Source organism: Ascaphus truei, chromosome 7, assembly GCF_040206685.1.
Source record: "Ascaphus truei isolate aAscTru1 chromosome 7, aAscTru1.hap1, whole genome shotgun sequence".
In the NCBI taxonomy this organism is placed as follows: domain Eukaryota; kingdom Metazoa; phylum Chordata; class Amphibia; order Anura; family Ascaphidae; genus Ascaphus; species Ascaphus truei.
Genome location: NC_134489.1, coordinates 61569419 through 61597306, shown reverse-complemented (window position 1 = coordinate 61597306; position 27888 = coordinate 61569419). Strand labels below are relative to the sequence as shown.

At 42.1% G+C, this 27888-nt stretch overlaps 1 protein-coding gene across 1 annotated transcript in view; it reads left to right on the top strand.

Annotated features, from left to right (window-relative positions):
* Window positions 1-27888, top strand: part of LOC142499394 (aldehyde oxidase-like) — a 62642-nt gene that overhangs the window by 26525 nt on the left and 8229 nt on the right. The window contains exons 18-32 of the mRNA XM_075608691.1: window positions 332-458; window positions 1815-1937; window positions 2317-2413; window positions 3027-3151; window positions 3813-3946; window positions 4872-4959; window positions 6105-6191; window positions 7500-7691; window positions 8550-8777; window positions 10267-10362; window positions 17157-17285; window positions 18277-18351; window positions 21734-21786; window positions 23356-23470; window positions 26570-26635. Coding sequence (XP_075464806.1) covers window positions 332-458; window positions 1815-1937; window positions 2317-2413; window positions 3027-3151; window positions 3813-3946; window positions 4872-4959; window positions 6105-6191; window positions 7500-7691; window positions 8550-8777; window positions 10267-10362; window positions 17157-17285; window positions 18277-18351; window positions 21734-21786; window positions 23356-23470; window positions 26570-26635 — 1735 coding nt within the window. The remainder of the gene's footprint in view (window positions 1-331; window positions 459-1814; window positions 1938-2316; window positions 2414-3026; window positions 3152-3812; window positions 3947-4871; window positions 4960-6104; window positions 6192-7499; window positions 7692-8549; window positions 8778-10266; window positions 10363-17156; window positions 17286-18276; window positions 18352-21733; window positions 21787-23355; window positions 23471-26569; window positions 26636-27888) is intronic.

Below are 27888 nucleotides of genomic sequence, written 5' to 3'. Positions count from 1 at the left end.
CGTCTCCATGGGGAATACTCTATTGGGAGGTAAATAGGTTAATGGGTCCACTACTAAATAAGACTCCACTTCCTCCTCCAATCTCCCTTTCCTTCCCCCCCCCCCCCCCCTTAGATTCCTGTTGCATTTAAAACTGATTTAGGTCATTTTTTTAGCCCTTTTAAAGCTTTGCCAAATATCTGGCAAAACGCAACATTTTTAAAATGCGAAAAATCTCATTGGGACAGTTTCACTCGTGTCTAGATGGCAGTAAATGGGTTAAAATAGTTTGGGCATAGAGTGGTACTGACAAGGGGAAAACACTGACTATACCTTGGCTTTCATTCCCAAGATCAATAGACTTCTCGGAGGCCTTGGCACTGCCCGGGGTGGTTGATGTTATAACTGCGGATGATATTCCTGGCACTAACAAATGTCTTCTTGACCAGGCAGAGGAGCCATTGCTAGCGCGTGAAAAGGTGAAACAGAATATGTCTATATTGCCTGAGTAGTTTTATTTCATCTAAGTCTTTGTTGTTTGAATAGTTTTGTTTAAAATCCGAACCGTTTGTTTTTCTCAAGGAAGCTTGCAACCTCTTTAGTCAAAGTTAAACTTGGACATTTACACGTAAGGAGGTATACAAAATAACTATAACATATAATGATTCTGACATCTTCACTTAATCCTCAAAATAATGGAAGAAGCCACTTAGATTGTAAGCTCTCCGGTGCACAGATTTCCTGTTCTATTCTCTTATTTTGTTTGTTGCACAGATTCTATTAAACCTACCTGTACTGTTCCGTCTCTTTTGTAAAGCGCTGCTTATCCTGTTGGTGCTATATAAAGAAAAATATACATACTGTACATTCATACATATGACAAAGAAAAATATACATACTGCACATTCATACATCTGACATATTGAAGCCACCTAATAATTAAGGCCCATACCTACTAAGCAGTGCTTAAAGACACCTTAAAGGCAATCTACTTGAATGAGCAAGAAGGTGTTTTATGGAATAGAACCGCTTAGTAAATAAAGGCCTAAGTGTGTATTATATAGTTTCTAAAGAGAAATGTCTGGGGGGGTGGGGGTGGGGGGGGGGGGATTCTTATCAGAATGTAGATTTTTTTTTACAAGGGAGCTACATCTGCAAAGTAAAGTTTTCTGGAGACATAAAGTGTTCCCATGGACTTTTTTTGCTGGAAAAATTTACGCTTAGGGGGTTATTCACTAAGGTTCATTGCATGATAACGCACCTGATCCAGTGTGAACTGCCATTCAAGTCAATAGCCATTAACACCAGATCTGTCGTTAACCAGCAGCTGACATTTCGGATTTAGTTCCCTAGAGATGTATTTTCAATTTGACCTCTTTGGCCCCATGGGCATCAGCTAGTGATTAGGGGGAGTGCTTAGTGATTAAGGGGAGTGTTTAAGTGTTTAAAGGTGTTTTTCAATATGATTAGGGAGAACGAATGATCAATAGTTCTGTGCGTCCAGGCAAAACAAGAACAATTCTTGTGCAACACATGCACCAGATTTATTTATTTTTAAAACTGTTTTCAGTGGGATTTTATAATAAAGCTCAAACTTTTTCTTCCCTCTAAATTGCACAATTTAGCCTTTTTGCAGCTAGGGGGATGTTTAAGTCCCAGTGTCTGCTCCTTGTGACTTTGGGAAAGTCACTGTAACTCCACGTGCTTCCAAAATTAGACTGTAAGCTCTTTGGAACAGTGACTGAATGTGCCTGTGAATAGACGAAAACGAACTGATTAACCATGTCGCTGCCAGAGAGTCCTGCAATCCATGCCTCTTTATATGTATTGCACAGGTGCTGTGCGTAGGTCAGCTTGTCTGTGCAGTGCTGGCTACTACACCATCTCAAGCAAAAAAAGCAGCTGCCAAAGTGAAAGTCGTCTATGAGAATCTGGAACCAGTCATTCTAACCATTGAGGTACAATCCGTTAGTATCTTCTGACAAGATGTGCAAAGGAACCCAGCATTAACTCAAACAGACATCTGTGGGCCATACTGCACAGATTTCCAGCAGAATCTCAATACTGGCACCCTTACATACAGTACGTAGCAATTATTGGAAGTGTGTGCCGTGAATAACTATATATTCCATTTTAATCCCTGTGCTACCGGCTCAATCAATACAAACAAATCCCTATTTAAAATGTATTAAAAAAACAATCTACCAGTATCTGTAGTGGTGCTTCTTTATTGTTACACAAAATATAGGGCGCAAAATAAAATTTACTGAGTAAAGAAATCATGATGTAGATATACGTTGGATTTTTGCTGTATTTAACTTTGGTTTTCTACTCCAGGATGCCATTAATCACAGATCGTTCTACAAGCCACAAAAGCAGCTGGGGCAGGGGGATGTGGATGAAGCATTTAAATCTGCTGACCAGGTGCATGAAGGTAAAGCTGTGATCTACACATTGCTATCGGCATGAGAAGTGCTATACATTACTATTATTCATTTACATTTGCATAGTAACATCACTGTTGCTGGTGCTTTCATGGACACCCCCTTTTCATTCACTCTATGGCTCCTAGCCAATACACAGTGACGCTTGGGCCCATATATACTAAGTGGTGCTATTTTATCAGACCCATTCCAGGTGACACCATGTAACCCATTCAAGGTTTCTTCTGGTCCCAGAAGGTGTCTTAAATGGCAGAGCACTGCATAATAAACATGGCCCTTAATCCCTATTTAAATGAATGAGTTAAACATGAGTGCCCCATGACGTTGGGGTAATGTTGCAAGGTGTGGCACTCAAGTAGCTTAAGATATTTGAGCCAGTGAGCTGGTGTTGCGATCAGAATGGAAGAAGATGACTTACTGTTCTATTCCCGACTTCAGGGTATGGAGCATTGTACCCCGCTATGGAATTTGTGGACGCCATACAAATAAAAGATAATAATAATAATGGTTACACTAGTAATCACAACTATGTAGGATACTGTATAGTGGCCTATAACTTCACCAGGCACTAAATATTTGTGTCCCTCTTTGTCACTATTACAGGTGAGATCTACATTGGAGGACAGGAGCACTTCTACATGGAAACCCAGAGCATACGTGTTGTACCTCAAGGAGAGGACACAGAGATGGATGTGTACCTGGGCACTCAGTATCCAGCATATACACAGGTAGCATGGGACTCATTCATTAGAGGAACCCTGAACAATTATTAACCTCGTTTGTATGAAAGGTACAATTCAACTTGACAAGATATATTGGAGCTGTAATAAAGTGAAAGTCGTCAGCCATGTAATATGTCGGCTACCATTCTATAGCAATCGTTTGGTAATTTAAGACCTGTTTATTAGCCCCAAAGCCTGATAATGAAAAGCACAATAACAAATATCACACATTGTACATGACCTACGGCTTTTGTAAGGAACTAGTTACAAGCTCTTAAGTAGCATGAGAGAATGCAGGAGCAATTCCTAGTAGTGATCAGGGTTAAGTGATGTGTTTTTAGTAAGCTACATCATTGCAGTAAAATCATAACACATGTAGCAATTTGTTAAACATTTTCCTAAATCTATATTTTTGTGTTATTTTAATTTTAAATTTCATTGTTATAAGCGAAGCCACTTAATGTGTCTGGACGTTATACAGGGAGAGGTCCTTTTATGAGCCAGAATCCTCCAAATCATGTTCATTTTGGCTTTGTGATCTTGAGAGCTACAGCATACAGTATGTTAGAAAATAGCTTGGTTAATGTAAATACACATTCACTGCATCAAACCTCCTTCCCTTGTGAGACTGACCATTAATGCAGTTTATTTGCTGTGTCTTCTGCAGGAGCTTGTGGGCGCAGTGCTAAATGTGCCATCCAACAGGATTATATGTCATGTAAAGAGAGTAGGAGGCGCTTTTGGGGGGAAAGTAACCAAAACAGCTGCTCTTGCAGCCATCACAGCGGTGGCAGCAAACAAGTAAGTGTTTTACTATGGGATGACATATGCAAATAAAAGGTTATATGCTGCACACCAAATTAAATTGTGTCAATACATACAGTTACCGGTGCTCCTGGCTCAGAGAATACTTGTCAAAATAATTCAGAATCAGTGTATCAGAGGATGATTCAGGGCACTAACTTTAACTTTTGTTCAGTGCCCTGAATCATCCTCTGATACTGTTACTATGGGATGAGCCATCAGTGAATATAGAAACCCACAGGGACACCCTCTAAAATATATGTATGTACGTATGTATGTGTATATATATATATAGTATAGTATAGTATATATATAATATATAGTATAGTGTGTGTATATATATATATATATATATATATATATATATATAGTCCACAAAAAATGAATATATATTTAAATTTTGGGTTAAGATTGCTCCCACTTTTAACCCCTTAACATACGTTGACGATCCTTCTGTCAGAAGAGGTTAATGCCATGTTTTGCTTATATAATTATATCACACAGCTGTGTGCGCTTTGCGGCCACAATAAAACCATGCATTTAAGAGCGTATAGTATAGTATAATATATATATATATATATATATATATATATATATAAATATACCAATATATATACATATACATATATATACTGAACCCTAATACACAGGCAGGGCGACAGAGTCACGTTCTTAGATGGAGCTGATTGGTATTTAAAATGAGTTCTTCCCGTGCTAAAGTTTTTGCCTAGACCAAACATTCTGTTTTAGACTTGTGAAAAGGCACAGAAAAGGTTATATTCATTAAAGGCCGCTAGTGGTAATTGGGCCACACCGCACAAAAACTTCTATTGACTTGAATGGGAGTTTCCATGCCCAATCGGCACTATCACACATTAATTAATAAGCCCCAGAGCGTTGATTTACCAAATGTCATTTTCAGGACCAGACGTGCTGTGCGCTGTGTCCTGGAGCGTGGAGATGATATGTTAATAACAGGAGGACGACACCCCTGCCTCGGAAAGTATAAAGTGAGTGTAAAGGGGAACAAAGGGTTTGTGGTATCAGTAAATACTACAGTTCCACTAATGCAAGAAGGGGAGGACTCTGCTCCTCATATTAGCAAAGCCAGAAAATGCATCGAAAGTATCAGACAATGGCATGTTTAACCTTTTGAGTACCAGAGAGGCTGCACTATTGTGCCACTGCCCCTCCAGCCCTCGCGACCATGTGACTGATCCGTCACTGATGACAGAACGGGAGGGGAGGAGTCCTCCTTCCATTCCACTTAGATGTGTCTGATAACAATAGACTGATAATAACAATAGACATATACAAACACAAAACCCAGACAGGTATAAGGAAGTTAATAATGCCTTTCTTTTTTTTATACATTTTATGGTGAACAAAAAGGTTGCTGGGTTTTTATCTTTTGCTGGAATGATTATTCACTGTCTCTGGGTGATACAAAAGTTTCCCAGTCATCAAAATTGTTAGCCTAGCTCTGTTCCTTTGTTTGCAAAGTAGTTATCACGCCATAATCAGTGAAACAGATAAACAGATAAACATACATTGCTGATATGCTAGAATGCAGTGATAAATATCAGTAAGACGGTTGCTTTAAAGGAGCAATTCATGTGTTTTTTTTTTTTTTTTAAATTACAGTTTTTTAACATTGGTTTGACGCAGTGGGACCCGGTGCTGAAATGAATGGGGTTTCCGAGATACAGAGCTCCGAAGGGGGAGCCGGTATCTCTGCAAAGTTTAACGTTCCCGTGTCAGGTGGGCCAATAGGAAGCTGAACCTGATGATGTCACAACTTCCTATTGGCCCGCAGGGGACAGGAGCTTTGAAACTCCACCATTACATGAACCCTGCTAGCCGAGCGGACCTGCTACCGGCGTCCCTTACGGAGGTAAGTATCAGCAGAAGCAGGGGGTGCCCGGGCTGAAATTTGTGGGCTTCAGCTCCGGGACCCCCTACTTCTATGTTAAAAAAATGTAAAAATCGCCCGCCTGGTTTGCCTCTTTAAGGGCGATCAAATCTTTCTTAAAAAGACATTTTCAGTCATAAGTTTTTAAAAAAAATTTAATTGACCCACTATGTTGAACTGCCCTCTTTACTATGAAACGAAAGGCTCTGCAGAATTGCAAAGACAGTCTTCTCTCTCTTACAGGTGGGGTTTATGAACAATGGTCAGGTTATAGCTGCGGATGTGACTTATTACACTAATGCTGGATGTACCCCTGATGAGTCAGTCTTAGTAAGTGTGTAGGAATTCCACCCTTTAAAGGTTCACTTCCACTTCATTGATACATTTTGTTCCGTTTACACATTCCTTTTATTTTTCCTTTCGCAGCCATGTCACGTACTTTTGTATTTTGGAGAAATACTGTACCTAAAAAAAATATTTCTGGGCACTCGTAAAAATAGCCAACAGTGTGAATTTACTGCTCTTGCTTTTAAACTCAGCCATTGTCACTGCTGATACTTGAAATCCCTGCAGAATTCATCTCACTTTTAGCTGGGACACTCCAGCCGTCGGTCACTGAAGCGGAAAGTATTGTACTGTATTATCTACTGTATGATGGAGAGAAAACATGACGAGAACAGATACAGAAACTGATACAAATCATTTTAATACAGGCAGCAACTCCCGTTACTTCACAAAACCACACACGTATCCTGCATTTGCTGATGGAGCCAAAGAAGGGCACATTACTTTAATATGTGTGAATGCGAGAAAAAATACAATGGTTATGGGTACATTATTTTTCAGAGTTAATCAAGTAAGAGTTTATTTCAGTACGAGTATACTAGGAGAAAAGCTCAATGCAAAAGCTCTTCTGCCATACAGTAGAAAACACATAATCTGTATACACTGCTGAGGTATAATACACGCCCCTGGAGGGGCTGGCTTATGACTATAGAAAATTATAATAATACGCCCCTCCAGGAGGGGTTGACCTTTAATGCTACAGATACCTAATCAATATCAGGAAATACAGGTTTTTAATACATAACTCTTACCCTACACTTCGGCTCACCTCGGGGATAGTATTTCCTATCAAACCAATTATCACATTCCTAAGTTAGGGCTGTTAATTAAAAATAAGGAAAAGCGGGAGAAGCAGGTTCTTATCTTTTCCGCTCCGAACTTCCAATTATTTTGAAAACACATTCACTAACACAAATGGGAGTTTAACATAGGGATCGTTCTTATCTCAAATTGGCATTGCAATCCGTTCACCCCCCTTGCACCTGGCATATATACAGATTAGTTTCAGAAGAGAGAAAAGGCCCTGGGGATTTTATGACTCTACAGAATACCAGAATCACTTAGGTCAAAAACTCATGCATCCTTCTTTCATAACTACATAAAAAAACAAGATGGAGGACAGACAGAGAGAAACAAAATGGTTGCATGGATCCTAGTGCACCCCCCTTCATGGGCTTTATATCACACTTTCATATATGTCAATGTTAACCCATTCCCTGCAGGGGGGACACTTTTGTGTGATTCACTGCCCATGACAAATATTTTCCTTCTGGGTGTGTTCCTCTGTTGTAGGTGGTAGCCATGGCTCTGATAAACATGGATAGTGCTTACAAGCTTCCCAATCTGAGGTTCACAGGAATCGCTTGCAGGACAAACCTGCCATCAAACACGGCCTTCCGTGGATTCGGGTACCCGCAGGCTGCGTATGTGACCGAAACCTGGATCAGTGAAGTAGCCACAAAGTGTGGCATTGCACCAGAGAAGGTAATTTAAACAAACAGAACCAGCTGCTTTAACATGTTCCATGTTGGAAGAGCGTGCAACACATGACAGAGCATACAGAACGGATTCAGTTACAGGTAGGGGTTTCCATTCTGTTACCACCACTACCACTAGTGGCCATAATGTCCTGCAAGGTAATACTTCCCATTAATGCAGCTTCCAGACCATTTTGCTGGGCAAGGAATGCATTGGCGTAGTCAGCAGTTTGTCAATATCCTCTGCATATTCTCAGTCAACATGGATCCACATAACCCATCAATAAAGCACTATGGAGCAGATTCATCAAGTGCTTATATGGGTTAGTGCACCTGATCAGGAATGAACTCCCGTTAACTGGCATGGGAGTTAACATCGGATCGGGTGTGCTAACCAGAAGTGGCGCTTGATGGATCTGCCCCATGGATGCTATTCCACAAGACATTTTCTAGTGCCGCCAAACATTTTATTATCACTTGAATGGGCCATAAGGGGTCTTGTGGATTGCACCACCTAGTAAATATGGGCCTGTTTTTTCAACAGATGGTCCGCACTATGCTTAGAGGTTTTCATTAAAATATCACTTTATTCATATTTCCTATTATCTTTTGTACCCCCTGAAAAACTCCACAAAACAAACAGTTGAAAAACCCCCCCACCTAATTAGATATACATTGTTTAGATTTATGCTTTTCCCAGTAGAAACCAGTTGGAGGTATCTATGTGTAATAGGAGTCAACATAAAGTAACATATTACACATGGTCAGTACTTCTTATAATAAATCAATATAAATCTTATAATAAACCAATGCATTCAGCTTCATTCTAGAACAACCAAACTGTGATTACTGTATTTATTTCTAGGTCAGGGAGATAAACCTGCACAAGGGGATTGGCCAAACCCACTATAAGCAGGAGCTGGATGCCAGGAATTTAGAGAAGTGCTGGAATAAATGCATGGAGAAGTCTTCTTTCAAGAGCAGAAGAGCTGCCATTGATGACTTTAATAAACAGACTTACTGGAAAAAGAAGGGCTTGGCCATCATCCCTATGAAATTTCCAATCGGATCGCTGGTGAAGTATTTTGGTCAGGTACGTTTTCTTTATTTTTCAAACTATACAAATAGTTTTCATATTTCTGTGATAGCCAGAGTGTAATTGGCCAAGAAAAGTAGTTCTCCATTGGTGTCACACAATAGATCTATGTGACAACAGTACTTGTACAGTTCTTTCCTCCTTCCTATCAGGCTTAATTATGTCATACAGTTGTCTGTATACATTATATAGTATGTAACAGAGATGCAGAATATTTACGTTGACCCAATAAACACAAATACTGTTTGAGTCCTATGTAAGAGAGCGGAATAGGACACTTGGCTGGGGCCGAGCCGCGGCAACCAAGTCCCAAGTGAAATAATGCATGCATTATCTCCTTAACCATTGTTTTTTAGTGAGCCTAAGGCTGAGGTGCGCGCCACTCATCTGCTCCTGACTTCCTCCCGAGTCGGCCCCAGTCCCTCCTCGCTGTCAGGCTCACTACGAGCTGTGACGCATCAGCCAGCAGGGGTTGCAATAGGATTGTGATCCCGAGCGGCGACGCGTCACATGGTGTGCTAGGGAGCCAATCACAGACTGGATCCCGTCAGCCAATGATAAGCCAGCTAGTGCTAGCCAGTGAGGGAAAAACTTGTGTTTGCATGTAAACAGGCACACAGCAGGAGAGGCTGCACACACACACACACACACACACACACACACACACACACACACACACACACACACACACACACACACACACACACACACACACACACACACACACACACACACACTGTATACCAGGACTGTAATTAAATGCACACATACCGTGTACAGGGGAAGTTGCAACTACACACAGAGAATATACTGGAGGTACACAGTGTTCAGGAGAGGGTGCAATTACACACCTAGTATTGAGCAGGGCTGCGATTGCACACCCAGGCTGTGGAGAGGAGGCACACACAGCATTCAGGAGGGCTGCTATTTAACACACACACAGCTTTGTCTTGGCTGTCCCTGTGCTGCAGGCCTGGCTCTGCTGTCTACACTAGCCCCTTCCCGGGATGTCTGTGCTACTGATTCACGTCCAGATCTGGACTCCTTCCTCCCCAGCACACAGCCCGGGCATTGGTCATGTGTCATGGCCTCGCCGCCCTGTCATGGCTGCGCCCCCTCTGACCAGTTTTGGCCACGCCCCCCACGCATGAAAATGCTCCCTACGGACTGCAGGTAGCGGTGAAGTGACGTACACGCGCCGCCTGGATGCAGTGCGGGTGCGCCAGCGCATGCAGCGGTGCCTCAGCCTAAGGTTAAATAACGTACCAGTGTTAGCGCAAGGCATTGCATTAACAGGAGTAATAATGTATGCTAACTTTGTACATTGACGCTAAAAGACTCAACATGAAAATGCCTTGGTACACAGAGCCCATAAATCATAAATGGGTCACATAAGCCAACATCAGTAAAGAAGACTGACTTCCTTTTCGTGACATCGTGGACCCTGAAAATGAATGCAGTTTGTATTTTATTTTATGGGCCCCAGGCTGCTGCTCTCGTCCATATCTACACAGATGGATCAGTGCTGGTGACTCACGGTGGAGTAGAGATGGGACAAGGAGTTCACACCAAGATTATGCAGGTAGTAATCACTGTCCATATTTGCAGAATACACCCGCGCTTTAAATCTAACCTAAAAGCGTTACGAGTCTATACATGAATGTATTTAACAATGACGCTAAAGCGAAATGGTTTTATATTGATATGGCCTGATATTCTCACCAGCAATCATTAGGATTTGTTGAAAAGCACAGCCTCCTTTTACTATTATTTCTATGTGCTGTAAAGGGCCAATATAATCCACAGAGCAGTACAATAGGGGTGTGAAGGACAGTGACAAAGACATTACAACATTAACATACATAGGTGCAGTGGGTTAGGAAGGCGCTGTTGCACAAAAGATAGTGAGCTATATTACAAAGTAGTCTTCTTCCATATAACATGTTCCAGCACTGGAAGTGATTGGGCTGGAAGGTGTCTCATGGCAGAAGACTGGCTACTGTCCTGTCATGTATGGCACACATGTGAGCACTTGCACTTTTCACTTTCCGCAAAGGTCTCTCAAATGAACAATATCTCCCCTCAATCTGTCCCAATATACCATCTGTCACAAACAGCACAGTTGTGAACACGTGACATATATACAACCAGGGTTAATTGACACAGCTACTCTAGCCAACTCACCTTTCTCCTGCGCAAGGGACTTTCAATGAGTTCATATTTACCTTTTACTTGGTTGCAATAATACCCATGGCCACCACCCAAGAAATATCAAGTATCAAGTCCCTGTTTATTAAAGAAAAACTATGCACTTAACACACAAACATCTGTTGTAGCAAAGTGTGTCCAAAAATGTACTTTACTCTACACAAAGCATGCAAACAGTTCATTCAGAGACCAAAGTTTGCTGTTAATTGTTAATTGTCCAGCTTGTAACAGGCAGATTTGGGGGAGGTCATGTGACTGTTTAGATGTATAAATCTGATACCACTTTAAGGGAAGCATTAGCAACTTAAGAGTGCTGAATCTGAAAGTGAACATCTTGAAGTGAATATTTATAATTAGGCTGTAGTTGGACTACAGGTGAACTGGAGACTGCATATTTCTGCAAACTCTTCTACACAAGGCAACAAATGGTGAGCTTATCTGACCACACTATTATCCCATGCTTTTTAGCCTGCACAATTAACCCCCTCCTGTGAACTATTTACAGCATCCTCTCCCAACACTTGACTGCACACAACTGTCTCCCCCCACTCCAAAATCCCCCTGCAAACCCTGAACAGACTCTAGCATTGCAAATGCAGCAAACCATTTTGGCAAGGAAAAGGCACACACCTGCTGTTCACTCTGCACACACTCACTTGGCTCACAACAGCTTCATGCAACGTTACCTACAGTACCTCTGTGATAATGAACCTGCTACCTATCTCAACTCTGCTCTTTATTGTGGCCTCATGCAAATGTTATTCTCTCTATCCACTATAAACTCCTCCCTCCTGGCCCACACCCAATATCACCATACACCCTGGATTACTCAAAAACCTTGCATTATCTACTGAATGTTGGTGGAGAACTCTGAAACCCAGCACACCAACCACTGCTCATTTTAATGGCAAACATAACAAATTTACAAATTGCAAACAAACTACTCAAATTTCTATTTATACTGTTACTCTATTTAGCAGGTGATATTGAACGTAACCCAGGCCTTCCCTTTTTAATTCTGTCCCATACACCTGAGAATACACCTTTCAAATTCCACAAAGGTCTATCCTGTCGCGAATATAAATATCCGGAGCCTGCTGCCCAAACTGGATGAACTAAGGGCATGGTGCCTTATGCATAAACCCAAAGCAATCATTCTCACAGAAACATGGCTAACCTCTTAAACCCTCGATTCAAATATCACCATTCAGGGATACTCCATTTCTAGGAAAGACAGGTCAAAGAGAGGAGGAGGGGTGTTATTTATAATTCCAGACACATTACAATTTATGCTGCTAAATTGCCTCCCAAGCCCACCCTCTTTTGAAATCCTAGTTGGCAAAATCTGCCTCCCCTTTTCTAAGCCCGTCTTGTATGCTGGCATCTAACGCATCTACCGCCCCCCCTAAAGTCCCACTACAGTCCCTGACTAATATCATCCAGTTTCTTGGCTCAATTTCCTCCCTGAATGAGAAGAGTGAGCTGCTAGTTTTCAACTACAATTGGCTCGACCCTAAAAACAAGAAAATCCAGATACAACTCAAATCACTTAACCTAACGCAACTAATTTCCCAACCCACATGGACAAACCTGAAATCTCACAACAATTCCTTGCTAGACTGGATTCTCTCCTCTAGTCGCGGAGGCTACAGAGGTCCCGCGCTCTCCTCCATGGCATTTAAATTAAATGCCGGGGGAATGCGTGAGGCCTCTTCAGCTTCTCTTACCTGGTTTTTGACGATGAATCACCATGGTATCCCGGCGTCAACTGACGCCCTGAGGCCACGTGAATCACATTGCCTTGACAACGTGATGTCACATGACCCCGCAATGTAATTTGTCGCCGGAGCCGAGCAGGAGAGGGGGCGTGAGCCGGGAGGTAAGCCGACAGGGGGACGCAGTTCAAAACTTTGCGCACCCCTGCATTAGTGTACTGTGTAAGGAAAATCAGACCACCCCAAACAAGCCCTAAAGTTCTCCTTATTAGAACATTTATAAACTTTACCGACAACAGTTTCTGGCTGACCTTAACATCTGCCCTTGGTACAGAATTATCTTAATTCCCAACCCCGATTCTGCACTCAACTATTTCCAATCCGAGTTCTTAAAACTCTGTGATACCCATGCTTCACTATGCAGAATAAGAGTACGGGGGGGGGGAGGGGCCACCTTCCGTGGGTTACAACCAATGCTCTACCATCTTAGGGATGCCTTGTGGAAAAGCTACAAAGTAACGGGCACTACTAAGGATCTTAATAACCACAAGGCAAACTAGACATGCAAAAGTACAATACTACTCTGACAATTTTCGCCAGAATACATCAAATCCGGCTAACTTCTGGAAGATCACGAACAATATATTCCAGCCTTCTAGCCATCAACAACCATGTAATATCATTAAGGAGGATGTTACTCTCTCTGACAAATCCCACTGACTGCAAATGCATTTAATGAATACTTTGTGGGGTGTGCTACTTACTTATTAGCGAAACGCAACCCAAACTACAAACATGAACCTCATTCTGAGAGTACCCCTATAGTCCCACCCACTCCAACACTGCCCACAATTTTCAATTTGTCCCAGTATCTGAAGAGGGGATTACAGAAGTGCTCCTCAAATTAAAACAAAGCAGCCAATGTGGACCTGACCTACTGCAATCTAAGTTCCTACGACTTGGTGCCCCAGCCATTGCCAAGCCCCTGCTTCCCTAATCAACTCTATTTTGTCTGCAGGCCATATCCCTAAGACCTGGAAAACTGCCAGAGTTGTCTCAATCTTCAAAAGTGGGGACAAAAACACTGTCTCAAACTACAGGCCAATCTCTCTTCTCCCAATACTATCTAAAGTCATGGAAAAATGTGTTCACTCCCAATAAAGCAATTACTATACCAAGACAAATTTCCCTAGCCAAATCCAATCTGGATTTCGCCCCAAACACTCCTAAAAGTTTGCAATGAGAGCCAGTGTGGAATGGAACTGGGGCAACTTACTTGAGCAATATTCCTAGATTTTGCAAAGTCTTTTGATACTGTTGATCGTGTTATTTTGCTAAACAAATTCCAGGGCTCTGGAATAGGGAAGCATGCTTAAAACTGGTTTCATTCCCACCTATCAGGTAGATCCCAACATGTGTCCATCTCAGCCTCTAACTCCAACCCCCTGGATATCACCTGCGGTGTCCCGCAAGGCTCTGTTCTGGTGCCCCAATCTTCTCAGTAGTCATCAATGATCTTCCCACAGCTTGTAAGGGAGCTTCAATACACATGAATGCAAATAACACAATCTTATGTGCACACAGCCCTAGCCTCTCTGACCTTTGACACGTACTTCAATCTGACTTTTTGAGACTTGAATATTGGATTTCCCAAAACAAACTGTTTTTAAACACTGAGAAGACTGTAACAATGGTAATTAGGACCAAGACTAAAATTTTAAAGCTTCAAATGAATGAACTCCAGATTAGAACAAACTCTAATACCAGCCTAGCCCCAGTTACTAGTTTTAAATATTTGGGCATATGGTTTGACACCCATTTAACATTTGGGTTGCACATTGATACCCTGACATTCAAAACCTATGACAAACTAGGTGTACTTTATAGGAACAAATCCTCCCCAAGTCTGCTGGTCAGAAAGCTCATCACACAGCAGATGCTAATGCCAATTATAGATTATAGGGACATAGTATATGGCACGGCACCCCAAACTCACCTTAGAAAACTTCATAACCTCTAAAATTCAATATGCAGTTTTGTCTTCTAATGCAACTACAACACACATTACTGCGAAATGCTCAAAGAACTAGATTGGTCATTACAAGTTCATCTTTCCTGTCTTGCCTTCAAATACTTTTTGGGCAAGCTACCTGTCTATCTGCACAAGCTCCTCACCCCTACCACATGCAGCCCTTATCATCTGAGATCTGACTCCAAAAGACTGTTCAGGGTTCCAAGGTTAACCAAAGTATCCGGCCGCTCCTCCTTCTCTTACCGTGACTCCCCCCCAACCCCCCCCCCCTCCACAACTGGAACAATCTACCGGAGACTCTCACAGCCACCACCAGTCTAAGTTCTTTCAAAACTAAAGCTGTCTCACATTTTAATCTGGTCTGTAACTGTTACATACGCCTATAATATATATTATCTTTAACTTTGCATGCAATGTCTTGTATATAATGTATTCCCTGTTCGCTTCATGTAACCATGAATTTGTAACCATGTATTTGTCATCATAACTCTATGACCAGGACATACTTGAAAACGAGGGGTAACTCAATGTATTACTTCCTGGTAAAACATTTGATAAAGAAATAAATATAAATAAATAAAGCATCACTTATTAAAGTTTTGTTTTAATATACATAAAAATACAGTGTCTAGGTTATAGAAAAAGATTATTAAAAGAATATACAGTTATAATAACTGCAGACCAGTTTCCTAAAATTAAAGGATAAAACATAAAAAGAAATCCTTATACAGGGTATATATGTATATGTCATAGGTCCAGTCCCAGAGAGGTCACTGGAGTAGAAGAGAATTCTTGTATTCTGAGCCCAAAACACACATCTGTTGAATTCTTATTTTCATATTACCTTGCTAAGACTTATGTACTAAAAATACAATTATTGTATTTTGAACACAATTTATAACCAACATTAACCCCTGAAGTATCAGATTGATTAAAATACATAATATCCCCCGCCATTTTTGTTACATGTCCCATGTTTACTAAGCCATGCTACTCAATAAAACATCTTCTAGCACGTCTTAGTAAATATGGCCTATTCACGTGAGTGGGCGGTAAGGTGTCTTCTGGCTTTGATGGTGTCCTATAGAGTAACACCAGTAAGTATGGTACTTTGTAGCTCATTCACTAGAATGAGGCCGTATGGTGTCTTCCAGTACAGATTGTGTCTTGTGACGGGGCACCACTTAATAAATATGGCCCATAATGGGAGAAAGAAAGCTGCTCATTCCATTCTTGTTCAGCTGATTTCTCAACGAAGAACAGGACAGATACCTAATTAACACACTAACATTTAATAATACAATGTGGCTAGATTTACTGGCTATGCAATTCTTATACCCAGGCTGTGCTGAAAGCTGTGTAATACGGCAGGTTATAAGCTTATAGGGTTCCATGTTAAAATGGATAAGAAGCAAAAGGTGGCACTGTGTGCTCATTTGCATGTCATTAACCAGAAACCCTGGCTGCAGTGGAAGCATTGTATGCTAAGGGATGATGGTGAAAAGCAGGGTTGCAGACCTTTCTGAGACATGTGAATGTGCTCAAAAGTGGTGTTTTTATTTGCTAATAATGCACCCTAACATTGTTTTTGTGTATTTTTCAGAGGAGCCGTACATTGAGTGAAAGAATGTTTTATAACAATGTTATATTCTGTTTTTTTTTTTTTATTACTAAGGTGTTCACAAGTTGCAATGTTATATTCTGATAGGTGTGCACCCTTCTGGCGCAAACTCCCATAGCCTCTAGAATTAAATTAAAATCCTTATTAATTACTTGCAAAGGTCTCAAGGAAGCTGCCCCCCCTTAAGTCTAAGCACTCATCCCCAAATACATACCTAAACACCGCCTCTGTTCTGCCCACAACATCTGACTTTCCTCCAACCTTATTACCTCCTCTCCCTCCCGCCTGCAAGACTTCTCCCGTGCTGCCCTTCACTCTGGAATTTCCTACCAGCTTTCAGACGCTTAAAAACTCTCTGAAAACTCACATTTTCAAGGAAGCCTATCTGGCATACCATTAACATCACAGCTGGACCAGCTGTGCGGCTGGCCCAATCTCCACCCTATATAACATCCCCTCCCCCCCAAAACCTTAACGGAATCAGCTGTCGGCCTGGGCCATATTCCAACCAGAGAAACACTTCATCCTACAATGAGCAGCCACTTTACCTTCTTGTTTCAACATTGTCCCGCATTCCCTCTAGAGCAGGGACCTCATTACCTCTCTATGTTTTTGTAATTTACATTACTCTGTACCCCAGTGTACCGCACTGCGGAATATGTTGGCGCATTACAAATAAACGATCATATTAATAATAATAAACCTGCCTGTAAGCAGTGTTACTATGTCACAGCACCATGTTCCAGTGTTCCATCTCGCAGTTCATTATCCGTTGTGATTTCCTTGCATGCTTACAATAGGTTGCCAGTCGTGAATTGCAGATCCCGCTTTCATATATCCACGTCTGTGAAACCAGCACAGCCACCGTCCCCAACACAATCGTGTCTGGAGGCTCTGCAGGGACTGATGTCAATGGGATGGCAGTGAAGGTAACTACCAATACCAGGCAGGTCTTTAGAAAGAGTTGCACAGCAGTTACTAAAGAATGTTTCACCAATTTGTTACCTCGTAGTCAGAAATCTCCTCTTTTCATCTTTCCTCGACAAAATGGTGGTCATCAAGACCAAAATGTTGGAAGAACAAAATTCCATGGACAACACTTTTTTGTTGCTTTTAAAAGTGTTTACTAGGAAAGCAGAATCCAGGGTTGAGTCAACATTAAGTCAACGTTACCCTCTTGGTGAGGTTGAGCTAAACACTGATTACTACTGTACAGACATACCGCGGTTTAAGGACACTCACTTTAAGTACACTCGCGAGTAAGTACATATCCCCAATAGGCAAACGGCAGCTCACGCATGCGCCTGTCAGCACGTCCTGAACAGCAATACCGGCTCCCTACCTGTACCGAAGCTGTGCGCAAGCGGCGAGACTATAGAGACTGTTACATATGCATTATTTACATCAGTGATGCGCGTATATGATGATTGCAGTACAGTACATGCATCGATAAGTGGGAAAAGGTAGTGCTTCACTTTAAGGACATTTTCACTTTACATACATGCTCCGGTCCCATTGCGTATGTTAATTTGGGGTATGCCTGTATATTCCAATATTCAAAAAGCTAATGCAAATGTACCTTGATACTGTACATGCAGGTACCTTGGTTATGCACATGCATAACCAGAGAATACAGTAAATGTTTGTTCATTGCTTTAAAATTGACTTTAGCACATTCAGTACACTCCATGTCTTTGCCCACATAGGCAACTTGTATTGGTTAAGTATTTTTTTAACTAAAACCTTGATGGTAAAATCCCAGGACCAGTGTACATATTCTCCTTGTATTGTCCCGCTGCAGTTACCCTTTCCTATAACTTCATTATTTCCATGATCAGCTGTTGAAAGCCTGTCACAGAACGTTCGTGTGCTATTTTAGAATTCCTCCTTCTCACAGTTACATATGGTAACATTTCACAGAGCGCTTGTGAAACCCTCCTACAACGCCTTGACCCCATTAAAAAGAAAAAACCAGAAGGTACATGGAAGGACTGGGTAAGCACTGCTGTTTATTTACACCACTAGATGGTAGCTTGACTAGAATATGTTCAGGCTAGGGCTACCTATTTCATATAGACTCACAAACACACACACACAAATATATACATACATATATAGTCCTCGCTTTCCGTCGGTCCGTTATCCGTCAAGCAGATTATCGGACGCCGAATAATGCATTCCGTGGAACGCATTATCCACCGTCGGAATGGATTATCCGACGTTCACTGCAGCAGATTAACATTGGATTGGCAATTCAACGTTTTGCTATCTGCTGTGTGTGTTTTTATTAAGAAGAAATCTTAAATTCCAACACATTTTCCTCAAGTCCCAGCATCTTATTTTAGGATTTAACAAGAAACTCCATATAGTGATTATGAAAATGTTGGGAATAGTGCAGGAATACTAACTGGGAGAGAGGAAGAAATTAATTTTCTACCACATTTGCTTATTTCTAGCTGAATTATTCATTTAAGTTTATATACATTATTTTTACACATGTACTCACAGATAGACAGTATAGTGTGTGTGTGTGTGTGTGTGTGTGTGTGTGTGTGTGTGTATAGCAGAACATCAGAGGAATGGCTGCACTCTCACAAGATTAATGCCCTTCAAGGCAGTTTCCGTGCTTGATAAAAAGGTAATTTAGAAAAAAAAAAAAATGAGAACCTACAGTACGTTATCATAGTATCAGCACTGGAAACAAAATATGATTAAAGGTGTTTATTAACCCATAGCACAAACGTTACCCGACGTTTTGTGTTATGGGTCAATAAATACCTTTAATCATCTTCTTTTATCCAGTGTTAAATCTATGATTACTTAGGTTTTCATTTGATATGTATATTATATATATTGACTTCTAGAGCCAGAAGGTATATTATTGTAGAAGAGAGCTTAGTAAATATATGTGAATATATGTCATACAGTAGTGACTTGCCAAAGGTTACAGGCTGCCCCTTATTCTTGGCTCCAGTACCATTACCACAACCCCACTCTCGCTCAACCTCCTTTCTTAAAACAGGCTTGGATGGACACACCCCCCGCCCCCCCCCCCCCCCCCCACCACCAAACTGGTTAGAAGGATTTCCTGATGTTATTTTCCTGTTTACTATTTATATAGTAGGCAACTAATGTCACTCGCCATAGGGCTGTTATATACAGCGTGCGGCCACGCGTGCCTATGCGAACGCGCGTGCACGTGCCGCATGCTTTTCGGAAGTATAGTGAGGGGGGCAGTATACTTGGAGGGTACAGTGTTTGTGTGTGTTTGTATGTGTTTGTATATATGTGTGTATGTATGTGTAATTTATTATTTATTTAAAAAAAAAACAATTGGTAAAAATAAAATATTTATTAAGTTTGTGCAGACTCACAAATACATACACACACACACATGCATACATATATACACACACACATATACATACATTTAGCGTCGGTCGCGGCGCGAAAAGATTATTTTCCCCGTGTTCCTCGCTCCCTGTCGCTCCCCTCTTCGTGGCGTGTGCGCGCGCGGCCCTCGTATAGAAGGGCTGACTCACGTCAGCCAACTACAATTCCGCGCACGGCGTAGTGCGCGCCCGGCACTATAGAACGTGCCTTAGATTCCATAATCACACGAGGCTCAGACAAGATGCAATTCTCCTGTAATGCTACTAGATGGAGACACAAGCTTTCTATAAAGTGTATTATTGCACATTTGTAAAGAATGTATAGCGCAAGCTGAATAGGAACTTTGAGGTCATAATAATAATTAGCTTACGATGTTACCTTAGTGCCTTTGATGGAAAGGAGATTGATTTGCAGCAGACCAATTTGCCGAAGAACACAAAGCCAGTGCTGTTACCATAAGGCTAGGTCCATAGATGCAGCGCACATGATGTCACGCGCGCCTGTATTTGCAGAGTCCTTGGCCTGCAGGGTTGCGCGATTGGGGGCATGCTGAAGGCGCCCTCATTGGCTGAACCGCGCACGTGACCAGGGCATTGCGCGACAAAGACAAAAAAGCTTGTCTCCGCACGCATCGCTCATACCCACGCTCACGTTCCTCTGCACGCACGCAGTATGGTTGCTCCAATTCATTTACATTGTTTTGATCGCGCGCATGATCAGCATGGACGCAGCCTTAGGCTACTACTTCTCCTTCAAACATTTACTCTCTGATATTGTTATTTACGTCCATATTCAATATGCTGTGAAGCCGCATCACTGTACTGAAGCAGATTTTGAACATATAGAATAAGTGCCTTGTGGCTAGATCCACAAATCTCTGTTAAATCAGGGCTCATAACGTGTCCTAAAACAGGAATGAACGTGATGTTGCCTGATTTAACAAGATATCCTCAAAGCTTATTATATGCAAAAACAATGTCCTTACTACATATTTTTAGCATATGCGTGACATCCCGTTATTGTAGCACAACATTGTGTTATTTCCCAATGACGCGGCGTTATGTCATTCTTGGCGTTATGCCGATCCAGGCCCCTTAAATAGGGGTTTTGCTGAAGAGGACAGGGACAGAGCGCTGGGAAATAACCCTGTGGTGTTTAAATTATGCATAACTGTGGCGTTACTCCCACCCTGACAACGCAGAAAACTATTTCGGGGTCTGGATAGGATTATTGGGTAAAACATTCAGTTCCCACGTTAACCTTAAAGGACTGTAATGGATACGCGATGTTATGATAATGCCTCATTTGCACATCATCATCAATAGTTAACGCTATGCGCGTTAATGGAGAAAACATGACCTAACATTACGTTATTGTCCTTTGAAGATATACTGTACTGCTAGTCTTGACGTGATGGTAGGCCGGGGGTGCTCAACTCCAGTGCTCAAGCCCCTCCAACAGGTCAGGTTTTCAGGATATCCCAGCTTCAGCAAAAAGACTGAGCCTCTGAGCCACCTGTGCTGAAGCAGAGACTGATTGAGCCACCTGTGCTGAAGCAGGGACTGATTGAGCCACCTGTGCTGAAGCAGGGATATCCTGAAAACCTGACCTGTTGCGGAGGCTTGAGGACTGGAGTTGAGCACCCCTGTGTGAGGTTACGGGCACGTTCGCTGATTTAACAGAGCTTTGTGGATCTGGGCCTAGTGTCTAAAAACCTACATATACACTTGCATGAGTTAGTATTACAAATGACTAGTCACATGATCATAAACACTAGAGGGAAAGAATAGCCTGTCCTGCTTTTATAAATCCCTTCCCCGTAGAGTTTCCCTTTAAGTCTCTGTGACTTAATGAGATTAGTCCCAGTGTATAATGAGGGTTCTAGAACCAGGGATTTCATAAACTGTCCATAGCTGTCAGCGTCTGCAGCTAATCAGTCTATTACTGCACGAAATGATTTTCATTGTGTTATCCAATTTCACAGGTTAAAGAAGCTTTTATGCAGTCAATCAGCCTCTCTGCTACAGGCTTCTTCAGGTAAATATGTCATTTTCTTGCAGATGGATAAGCAGAAGCAGGTAACGTCTTGGGCCCTGATATCTTTTTCGTGATTCAGATGTAGGAGGCTTCATCGTTCCCCCAGAAAACACAGCGTATCCCGTTATAACGCAAAATATCACACAGTTCCCATAGGATTTAATGGCAGTGATGGTGCAGGATATCATAACATATCCCCCCCATAACACACTAAAACGGAACAATGAAAGCTACGTCTGTATTTGTCTGATACTCACCGCACATGGGGAAGAAACTGCTGAAAAAGATTGCGGATGTTCATAATAACGGCTACTTCTGGTGCTTTCTTTAAGAGACATGTACATGAGATGAGTTCAGATTTAGCCACATATTAACTAAACTAAACTACAGTAGTCTAAGTTTTGGCACACTTTAAGGCCCATTCAAGTGAATGTGTCACAAAGTGCAACAAGGCGTAGCACTGTTTAGTAAATCAGGGCCTCAATGCTTAGGTGGGTACAGATTCTCACTTTCTTATTACTGAGAGAACGTGTGACCGTGGGCAAGTCACTTTCTCTCCCTCAGGCACCAAAAAATAGATTGTAAGCTCCACGCGGCAGGGACCTGTGCCTGCAAAATGTCTCTGTAAGGCGCTACGTAAAACTAGCAGCGCTATACAAGAACATGCTGTTATTATTATTATTATTATTATTATTAAAGGAAGGCGATCCCTCCTAGTCCTGCACCTTGATACGTTACTAAAGAGATTTAGATGAAGAATGCAGTGCATCTATATCAGAATTGATGCTTTGCAATGTGTTGCAGGACCCTCTGGCTTGCCACCAATTAAAAGAATAGTTCCCCTAAATGAGCTCCATGTTATGCCGTCTAAACCAGATTACCAACTTTATCTTTTATTTTTTTCCTAGCTGTTTCTTTAATGAAACTCTTATTTAAAAGGCCCAAAGCCTGCAGCATAGTGTCCACATGCAACTACAAAGGGTCGTATCACAAAATATGTTATATGTTAATCTTCTCAGATAAGGTTCTTTAAAGTTCACTAATGTTACTATGTGAGAGGAGCCCAGGAGCCATGTTAACTTAGGTTTGGGGTATTGTTTTTTAGGAATAAAAAATACACAGTTTAAATGAATCAGTGAGTAGGGAAAAGAAACTAGAGAGGTGAAAACAGACCCCATATTGTACAGGTTTGGAAAAAGTGCTAAAAAAAATAAACATGCACGGGGGACTGCCCTTTTAAATGGTGTGTAAGAATAAATCAAAATGCAGTGTGCTTTCATTTCCCATGTTTTTATGTCTTCCATGAAATTGTGACACTTACTCGCCCTGTCTTAGCTATGTCAGCAAGCAGAGTAACGCATTACACCGCCAGCACTGACCATGTCAGATGAGATCATTCTTCCTAAATCCAACCGAGACCCTTTTTGTAAGGTTTTTAATAATAGTTTGGGGGGAATTTTCGGTGCCCTGGGATATGGACACAAACCGTTGCACACGCTCTTATTCTTGAAGAACAAAGGTTGCAGTTTGCAATCTCGACTTTAATGGCTCACTGTTTTTTTTCTGCAGGGGATACGGTGGAGAAATGAACTGGGAGAAGGGGGAGGGCCATCCTGTGGAGTACTTTGTGTTTGGAGTTGCTTGTTCTGAGGTTGAAATTGACTGTCTGACGGGAGATCACAAGGTAAGAATTTCAGAATGAACCACTTGCTACAGGTCAAAACTGATAGTCCAGTCGCTCTCCAATATGAGCCACAAATGATCAGTAGCATCACATTACAGTCACATATTGTTAATTGAGTGTACACAATCAGTTTGCTATATTACGTCACTCATTGGCTACGTTTCAGACAATTGTAAAGCATCTAGGTTATTAAAATAAGGAACATGTTTTCTGTTGGCCAATCAGAAACTAATAGGCTCACAAATGTAAAAGACAGAGTTCTTTTTGTTGCCAGTTTGAAAGCAGATGGCTCAAACAAATACAATACAGTGAATGAGATAGCAACAGTTATATAAAAGTACAATACAATCTGCACAAGTGCTGCAATTCATGTGAGCACTTGACCCCTCGTCATCTCCCTCCCCAAGATTATTGATATCCTTTATTTGTACCAACATATTTCGCAGCGCGGTACAGTGGGGGTACAGAGAGACATTAATTACATAAACTGAATGACATACAAGTAAGGACAGACGAGCGCAAACAGGTACAGAAGGTAATGAGTGTCCTGCTGAGAGTTTACAATCTAGAGAAAATAAGGGGCAATGTTGAAACATAAAGGTAATGTCACTGCTCGTTGTGGGATAAGGTGCCTGGGGATGGAGAATGGTCCAGCCACACTGTTGGGTCCATTGGGGGTGTTGATATTAGAGGGTGTTAGAGAGCATGGAGTTTGGTCCAGCCGCACAGCTGGGTTGTGTTGGTGGGTGGATGTCAAGTGTATGCCAGATAGACTTCCTTAAAAAGGTGAGTCTTGAGAGTTTTTGAATGTCTGAATGCTGTGAGAGAGTCTAAGGGTGCGTGGTAGGGAATTCCAGAGAGAGGGGGCAGCATGGGAGAAGTCTTGTAGGCGGCAGTGAGTGAGAGGAGGTAATTAGGTAAGAGAAGAGGAAAATGTTGTGGGCAGAATGAAGGGGCATTTTGGGATATATTTGGAGACGAGGGCTGAGATGAAATGGGGAGGGAAGAGTCGCTGAGAGCTGTGTATGTTAGAACTAGGATTTTAAATTTAATTCAAGAAGATATGGGAAACCAGGGTAGGTATTTGCATAGTGAACCAGCAGAGTTGTAGTGGTGAGTGAGGTAGATGAGTCTGGCAGCAGCATTTTGGATGGATTGAAGTTGGGACAGGCGGACGAGGGGCATGCCAATGGCCTAGTGCATTTGGTCACGACAAAACCACCACCCGGGCTCCACCACCAGGACAACTCACCTGCGGTCGCCTCGCCACCAGTCACCTCGCTGCCTTCTGCCATCCGCCATTTTTAGATGTCCTCGGACTTGGAGGATCTCACCAGCCACAGGGCATATCTCCCCAGCGGCCGCCACTCCCCCGGCATTTGTGAGTGCTCCTGTGCGTGCGCTCAGCCAGGACACATTTTTTAAATACCCGCGGCGGCACATGGGGAGATGGGAGATGTGCCCTGCAGCTGCAGTGATCTTCGGAGTCTGGGGACATTTAAAAATGGCTGAAGGCAGCGATATGACCGGTGGCGAGGTGACCAGAGATAGGTTGTCCTTGTGGTGGAGCACTGATGGCGATTTGTTTGTGGTCAAGTGGCCGCGGCCAAACGTTCCATTCCGGCATGCCAACTATGACAAGGTTGCAGTAGTCAAGGCGAGTCAAAATTAATAAGTGAATTAGGATTTTAGTTGCATTGTGAGTGAGAAAAGGGTGTATCCTAGCAATGTTTCGGAGGTGAAGGCGGCAGGGCTTAGTGAGGACTTTAATGTGAGGAGTGGGTGGAGTTGAGGATGGCTCCTTTGACAGCGGGTTTGGTGTGTTGATGAGATTGTAATGTTATTGACAGTGAGGGAGAGTTTGGGTGTTGGGTGACAATGGAAGAGGGAAGATGAATAATTCTGTTTTAGACATTGAAGGAGATGAGTGCAGGGGTACAACCAGGACATATATTGGGGAAATAAACATTGGCTTTTATTTAACCTGTATCTTACAAAACAACACAGCTTTAAGGCAGAATACAAATAAACAAATTAACAAGACAGCCTATCCCTTTGTAAGGGCAAACTCACACTTCCCATTCCCAATCTGCAGGGCTGGGAGGCTAGGCCTCTTACCAAGCTCTGACTCAAAGTCCAAAGAGGTATCTGTTATCAAGGGCTTTTTTCCTCAGTCTGGGATTGTGTCCGTGGGTTGCACCATCTGTCGGCTTCCAGAAACCGCTCCATCCTGGAATAGAGGGTCTGGTTCCCTGGGATCCCTCTCTGACAGCACACACTTCCTTAGTGCTAGATCCCTTGTAGTTTAAGCAGGAGGCTTTTCTACCTGAATGATGAGCTAGATGGAGACTGGATAATTATCTGTAGCTGTAATTAACCAGCTCTCTGCTGGACTCATTAGCCAGATACAGGCTTTCCATTTGGTGCCCTAATTAGACAGAGGTTAAGGCCCTGTCACAGACATGTTAAGCTTCAGATAACGGTGGGATATCCAGGAAACGATTGCGGATAGATGGTAACACAGGACAAGAGAGGGGGGGAGGTTAGGGGAGGAGGGGTAGATTTGGGTGTCTTCAGCATAGAGATGATACTGAAAGTCAAAGGATTGTATTAGTTCACCGAGAGAAGAGGTATAGAGTGAAACGAGCAGAAGGCCAAGGAAAGGGCCTTGTGGAACCCCGACAATAAGAGGGAGTGAGGAAGAGGAGATGCCAGAGAAAGAAACACTAAAAGAGCAGTTGGATAGGTAGGACTTTAACTAGGAGAGGGCTGCATTGCAGACGTTAATAGTGTGTAGGGTGTGCAGGAGAAGGGGATGATCAATAGTGCCAAAGGCAGCAGAGAGATCCAGGTGCAATAGCAAGGAGAAGTGACCCTTAAACTTAGCTGTGTGTAGGTCGTTGGCCACTTTTACTTTACAAGATGACTTCCTTGGGGAGCCACTGAATAGGACTTGAATAAGGGGGTATCACAAGGGCTATATGCTGAGTTTGTCTTCTGTGGCTTTCCCTGAACTTTACCCGGACAAGCCCAAGATTATAATGTAAAAGTAATAAATCAGTAACAATTTGAATGGGTTGCATTTTTTCTCCCTCTCAGAACCTCAGAACAGACATCGTTATGGATATCGGTTGTAGCATTAACCCGGCTGTAGACATTGGACAGGTACAATGAGAATTTTTTTTTTTTCTTATGAACATTGCATTAAATAATTTATTTAAGATAAAGCCATTTTGGCACAAAACGCGTCAGTATAAGGAGTGGCTCTTGAACAAGAGGCTTTTTAAAGAAGATTTACAGAATATATTTTAAACATTGGCGGCATCCGCCATTTATTTTATGAATGACGCTGCAGGGCTTCCGGTTCCAAATGCTGTGTGTATTTAAATGACCTGGTAGTCTTTTGTTGGCATGGGACCATGTTCTGCATAACATGATGGGGAATATGTATCAAAGACAAAAGAGAAAAAAGGGGGGGCACAGGATGAAGTATACTAAATGGTAACAAATTATTTAGCTCGGGAGTGTGGGTTCCTGGGCCAATAAACGTAGGGACAATTATTTATTTATTTATTTATAAAATATTTTACCAGGAAGTAATACATTGAGAGTTACCTCTCGTTTTCAAGTATGTCCTGGGCACAGAGTTAAGACAAATAATACATGGTTACAAATACAGTTACATAAATGAACAGGGTATATACATTATATACAAGACATTGCATGCACAGTTAAAGAAGATATATGTTATGGGCGTACGTAATAGTTACAGACCAGATTAAAATGTGAGACAGCCTTAGATTTGAAAGAACTTAAACTGGTGGTGGATGTGAGAGTCTCTGGTAGGTTGTTCCAGTTTTGGGGTGCACGGTAAGAGAAGGAGGAACGGCCGGATACTTTGTTGAGCCTTGGGACCATGAACAGTCTTTTGGAGTCAGATCTCAGGTGATAGGTGCTGCATGTGGTAGAGGTGAGGAGCTTGTTCATGTAGCTGGGTAGCTTGCCCATAAAGAATTTAAAGGCAAGACAGGAAAGGTGAACTTTGCGCCTAGACTCTAGTGATGACCAATCTAGTACTTTGAGCATTTCGCAGTGATGTGTGTTGTAGTTGCATTGGAGAACAAAACGACAAATTGAATTGTAGAGGGTGTCAAGTTTGCTAAGGTGGGTTTGAGGTGCCGTGCCATATACTATGTCTCCATAGTCAATAATTGGCATTAGCATCTGCTGTGCGATACGCTTTCTGACCAGGAGACTTAGGGAGGATTTGTTCCTGTAAAGTACCCCTAGTTTGGCATAGGTATTGGTTGTCAGGGTATCAATGTGCATTCCGAATGTTAAGTGGGAGTCAAACCATAAGCCCAGGTATTTAAAACTAGTGACAGGGGTTAGGGTGGTGTTAGTGTTGGTTCTAATAT